The sequence below is a fragment of the Monodelphis domestica genome, chromosome 1, assembly GCF_027887165.1.
Source record: "Monodelphis domestica isolate mMonDom1 chromosome 1, mMonDom1.pri, whole genome shotgun sequence".
In the NCBI taxonomy this organism is placed as follows: Eukaryota; Metazoa; Chordata; class Mammalia; order Didelphimorphia; family Didelphidae; genus Monodelphis; species Monodelphis domestica.
In genome coordinates this window covers 692,877,662-692,883,727 of record NC_077227.1, presented here as the reverse complement: position 1 = coordinate 692,883,727, position 6,066 = coordinate 692,877,662, and the positions used below count along the sequence as shown (strand labels likewise).

Here is a 6,066-nt window from a genome sequence, read left to right as displayed (position 1 = left end):
CGGTTTTCTCACCTGTAAAAGGGGCTAACACATTTGTGCTATTTATACCTTATAGTCTTATTATTAGGCTAAATGAGGACGTGGAAATATCTGATAAGTTTATTTATTTCATAAAACTTAAATGGAAAGCTCTGAAAACAGAAGACCTGTGTTTGAATCCTACCATTGCTATTTATTACTGACTTAATGAGCCTTACTTTCCTCATCCATAAAATGAGGGCATTTGGACTAACTTAAAATTCTCTGATGAAATTATCTCTAAATTCAGTGATTCTTTGATTCTAAGATCTTTGAGAATTTCTTACCCTGGAGGTGAGTCTGGATACAACACATTGACTTGGGACAATGTCTCCATGTAGGCACCAAAGTCGAAGGCGGGAGGAAACTCCTCAATGCAGGTGGATCTCAGCTCTCCAACAGAGCCTCCATAGGAGAAGCCATCTGGAGCTAGAAAAGAAAGGTTAAGCACTCATTTCCTGCATCCAGGAAAAGGATTGGTTTGAGGGAGAAGCAACAGCAGACCATGGTGGATATGTCTAATGAGGGCAGTTGTGGGAAGAAAACTAGTCTTGATGCCTGTCATTGACTTATGACTTTAAACCAGCTGTTTCACTATTCTAAATCTCTTTTTTCACCTGTAAAAACAGGAACAATGCCATATGTGCCATTCAACTCATAGAACTCTCATGAGGAAAGTCTGTTATGAGCTTTAAAGCCTATGGAATACAAATAGTTATTATCATTATTATTATTTAGCAAAAATCTGAGCTGAACAGGGTTAGAGTAGCCACATTTTGGGGAAAAATCATAAAAACGAATCAATTTTCTCCTGTAGATTATTTTTTGTGAGCATTATTTGCGACATATATTGGAGTATGTGGACAGATATTTATTTTTCCCTCCATGTGCTTTTTAATTGCTTCTCTCAAGGCTTTAATGGAAACATCTGAATATTTGCCTTGAGAAAAAGAATGGGGAAGGTCAACTAGCATTCCAGAGCTGATCTGAATTGCTTTTTTTGGGGATCAGATCCATTTGAGTGTTATTTGTCTTCTCTATTGCATGAAGAATAGAGAATTTGGCTCTTTTCTTAAAATTTTTCCTGCCCGTCCCTCCTTTGGTCATTCCTACTCCACAATCTAGCTCCTTCTAGGAAGGTACACATGTAAGTTTCCCTGAGGGTTTTTAGGAGATCTTGGAGCATCATGGTCCTAGGGATCTCACATTCACTGCTGCAGGTGATATTTGGCTTCCATTTCTTTATTTGTAAAATAAGGGGAGGAGGGGAAGGAAAGGGAGAAATTGTTAGATTCTTTCTTTGTTTTTTGTTTCTTTTTCTTTCCTTCCTTCCTCTTCCTTCCTCTCTTCCTCTCTTCCTTCCTTCCTTTCTTCCTTCTTCCTTCCTTCCTTCCTTCCTTCCTTCCTTCCTTCCTTCCTTCCTTCCTTCCTTCCTTCCTTTCCTTCCTTTCTTCTTTCTTTCTTTCTTCTTTCTTTCTTTCTTTCTTTCTTTCTTTCTTTCTTCTTCTTTCTTTCTTTCTTTCTTCTTTCTTTCTTTCTCTTCTTTCTTTTCTTTCTTTCTTTCTTTCTTTCTTTCTTTCTTTCTCCCTTATCTTTTGCTCTTAGAATCAATACTAAATATCAGTTTCAAGGCAGAAGAGTGGGAAGCACCAGGTACTTGTGGTTAAGTGACTTGCCCAAGATCACATAGCTAGGAAGTATCTGAATTCAGATTTGAATCCAGGACTTCCTGGCTCTCTATCCACTGAGCCACTTAGCTGCTTCTATTCTAAAGTATTTTCTAGCCTCTGAAATTAAGATCCTTCCACATCTTACCTTGTACATTTGAAGGCTCTTTCTATGTCTAACATTCAATTAAAAATACTATCCTGAGGTTCTTTTTACTACTGATATTTTGTGTTGTCATAGCCTTTTTTTGGCTCTAACCTTCTGTGCTTTACGGTCCCTATTTGTTGTTTTTATTCAGCTGTTTCAGACACCTTTGCAGAGGTACTGGAGTGGTTTGTCATTTTTGTCTCCAGCTTATTTTACATTTGAGGAATTGAGGCAAACAGAGTTAGGTGACTTGCCCAGACTCACACAGCTAGTAAGTGTCTGAGGCCAGATATGAATTCATGAAGCTGAATCTTCCTGATTCCAAGCCTGGCAGTCTATCTCCTGTGCCACCTAGCTGCCCCCTTTGGTCTTTAACATCTCTGATATACTCTGTTCCAAAGTCATTCCAGCTCTAGCAGTCTACAATCTAAGATCTCTCAGCTTTCACTTTCCATGAATACTCTGTGACTGTGTGGCATGGAAGTTGAGTTCCATTCAGTAGAATCATGGTCTCGTGGCCCTTGAATGAGTAACTCCATTATTCTTTCTCGGAATCAGTAACCTCTGGGTGGCACTAAAGTCACCTATCTTGGCTTATTTCATTTTGATTCAGTCAGTTTCTCTGGTAGAAGATCTTGACAAACATCATGTTTGTCATTTTTTTAGAGCACAAGTAGCATGCCGTTACATTCTGGCACCACAATTTGGGTAGCCTTTCTCCAGATGATTGGCACTGATTTTGTTTCTAGTTCTTTGCCACCATTAAAAGTGCTACTATGGGGGCAGCTGGGTGGCTCAGTGGATTGAGAGTCAGGCCTAGAGATGGGAGGTCCTAGGTTCAAATCTGGCCTCAGATACTTCCCAGCTGTGTGACCCTGGGCAAGTCACTTAACCCCCATTGCCTAGCCCTTACCACTCTTCTACCTGTATTGACTCCAAGAAGGAAGGTAAGGGTTTAAAAAAAAAAGTGCTACTATAGGGGCATCTGGGTGGCTTAGTGGATAAAGTGCTAGGCCTGGAGTCCGGAAGACCTGGGTTCAAATTGGGCACTTCCTAGCTGTGTGACCCTGGACAAGTCACTTAACTCCCATTGCCTATCCCTTACCACTCTTCAGCCTTGGAATCACTAGTATCTAGAAACACTAGTATCTAATTCTAATCTAAGTAAACCTAAGTAATACTTAGTATCTAATTCTAAAACAGAAGGTATGGGGCTTAAAAAAAGTCCTGCTATAAAAATGTTGGTGTCTATAGTCTTTCCTTTTGTCGCGATCTCCTTGATATGTATGCCTAGAAGTAGGATCTCTGGGGCAAAAGGCATGGATAATTTAGTGACATTATTTGTATGATTCCAAACTGCTTTGTAGCATGGTTGCACAAGTTCATAGTTCCACCAATTTTACAGGAGTGTGGCCCAATGTTTTGATCCCAACACCACCTCCATCTTTGGAAAGGTTGATCTGAACCCAGTGGGGGAGATGCTGCAGTTGGTTGAGGAAACCAAGCCCATCTTGAAATAAAATTTAAAGTGAAGGAACCTAGCTTAACAGAAACTGCAGAGTCAAGGCCACTAGGATCTAGACTCACAAAATCTTAGAGAGGGACATTTAAAATGATCTATTTCGACTTTTTCAATTTACAGGTGAGAAAACTGAGTTGGCTCAGTGGATAGAGTGAATGTTGGACCTGGAGCCAGGGAGATCTGCATTAAAATTCAGCCTCATACACTTCCTAGTTATGTGCCCCATGGCAATTTACTTAACCTCTGTTTGCCTCAGTTCCCTCGTCTGTAAAATGGGGATAATATTAGCACTGACCTCCCAAGGTAATTTTGAGGATCCAATGAGATACAACTTGTAAAGCACTGGGCATAGTGCCTGGCACATAGTAGGTATTGTAGAAAAGGTAGCTATTATCATTGATGGTTATAGTAAAGCATAGCAAGGTTGAGATTTGAACTGAAGTCTTCTGACTTCCAGCCCAGTATTCTTTCTGCTATGTCACACTGATTCCCAGCACATAGCCACATACTAGGTCTGCCTCCATCCTTTGTGTGTGAGTTCCTCTTGTGCTCAGTGAGTCCAGCATCCTCTTCTACTCACCCCTGTAGAGCACCAGGACTTTTATTGTAGGGGAGGCTGGCCAAAGGATCAAAGACTGATTTACTAGTATGCTGAGGCTGCCGCCCAGAAGGTCAGGCCCTCCAGAGGTGAGGCAGGGAAAGAAGACGGGGCAGGAAATCTGTCTTCCTGAGCTGCGGACTCAGCAAGGATCATGCCACAATGCCTAGAGCCTCCTCCCTCTCCCCTTCTGGCATAAAGAGCCTTCTTTTGCCTTGAGGCATTGCACAGAGTGACTCATATTAATCGTGATAATAATAACTCCCAATTATATAGGACTTCAAAGCAATTTGGGCACATTATCTCATTTAGCTGTGTAACCATGGGCAAGTCCTAGAGAAGGACATGGCAAAAGACTCCAGGATCTATGCCAAGAAAACCCCAAAAGGGGTCATAAAGAGTTAAACATGACTGAAAATGACTAAATAACAACAATGATGACATCAAGTAGAGCATTGGACCTGAAGTCAGGAAGAATTGAATTCAAATTATGCTTCAGACTTTTATTAGTTGTGCGATTCTGGGCAAGTTAGCCTCTTTCAACCTCAATTTTCTTATCTGTAAAATGGGCAGAATAATCATATCTAGCTCCTAGGGTTATTGTGAAGATCAAATGAGATTATATTATATATCTAAGCATATTTAAGCTTTGAAGCAATATAAATGTTGGCTATTTTTAAAATAATCTTTTTGAGTCTGTTTTCCCATATAAAATTATTATAATACTTGTCCTACTTACCTAATAAGCCATGAGAAAAGCCCTTAGTAATACCCCGATAGTAATATAGATATGGTAACTTTTATTATTATTAATCCTTATAGACTGTGAACTTTAGATTACTCCACCCTACTTAGTCTAACAAAATCAGGAATGTCTACACCCATACTTAAGGATTAAGTATCTAGGAGGATGGCCTATGATAGACATGTGCTAGCAAATGACAAATCAGAAACAGTTGAAAGACCCTTGGGCTGTCCTAAGTCAAGCTTAAGCTACCATTGGTACAGGTGAGACACAGGAAAGATATAAAACCATTTATATATTTCGCATCACTTCCTCTCCCTGGGCTCTTTTGCAGCAGAGAGGTGGCTGGAGGCAGCATGTTGAGCCCTTCGGTATCTTGGTGTGGTGGCTGCTATTGTCCAGGTTTAGTGGTGAGTTTTCCATACCATACTGGAGGAAGCCTAGTAATCTAGTTCAGGTGAGGCATCTTCTCTGAACTCTCTTGGAGTTTAGGCTGATTTTTCTTCCTTTACCTCCCAAACACTATTCCCTTAGAAGCCTCAAATCTTCTTCAGAAACCTTGTGGCAGAGGACTTTGAGCTCCCCCTGGCACAGGCCAGGAGGGTGAAATCCTATACCCTTTCCTTCTCTCTTCTCCTTGATCTCTTCCCTCTATATTGATTAAACCACCATAGATTTCCAAACTGACTTGGGTATTTTATTTGGGATATCCCCTGGCGACCAAAAATCAAACTTGGATTAGGTCACGACCCTAAATTATCCTTACAAGACACATAGGGTAGGTGGTATCAACAGCAACTTAATTTTACAGATAGGGAAACTGAGGCTCAGAAAGATTCATAGGATCACAGAATCATAGATTTAGAGGTAGATGGGATCTTAGAGGCCACTGAGTCTAACTCCCTCATTGTTGACAGGGAAACTAATAAATAAGGGTTGAGAATGGTTCATTGATTTTCCAAGGAACCCAAACTAGAAAGTATTTGAGTCAGTTTTGGAACTCATATCTACCTGTCTCCTGGGCAGTTAGTTGGTGCAGTAAATAGAGTTCTGGGTGAGGAGTCAGGAAGACTCATCTTCTTGAGTTCAAATCCAACTTTAGATACTTAATAGTTGTGTGACTCTGGGCAAGCCACTTACCTTGTTTGCCTCAGTTTCCTCATCTATAAAATGAGTTGGAGAATGAAGGGGCAATCCACCAGTGTCTTTGCCAAGAAAACTCCAAGTGGGGTCACAACAAGTTGGACAGATGTTACTAAAAAACAACTAGCAACAGGAAGCGACAACTTCCTGTCTCCACTGATCCACTTAGCTGCCTCCAAGTTAAGTGGCTTGCCCACGGATGCATAACTAGTAAATGACACAAAG

At 40.7% G+C, this 6,066-nt stretch overlaps 1 protein-coding gene across 2 annotated transcripts in view; it reads right to left on the bottom strand.

The window, feature by feature from the left end:
- BEAN1 (brain expressed associated with NEDD4 1) overlaps positions 1-6,066 on the bottom strand; it is an 81,703-nt gene continuing 75,637 nt past the window's right edge. The window contains exon 4 of one of the 2 annotated variants that reach the window (XM_056799987.1): positions 1-447. In XM_056799987.1, coding sequence (XP_056655965.1) covers positions 302-447 — 146 coding nt within the window. In that variant the 3' untranslated portion in view covers positions 1-301. The remainder of the gene's footprint in view (positions 448-6,066) is intronic. The other variant, XR_008912398.1, reaches the window with a different exon arrangement.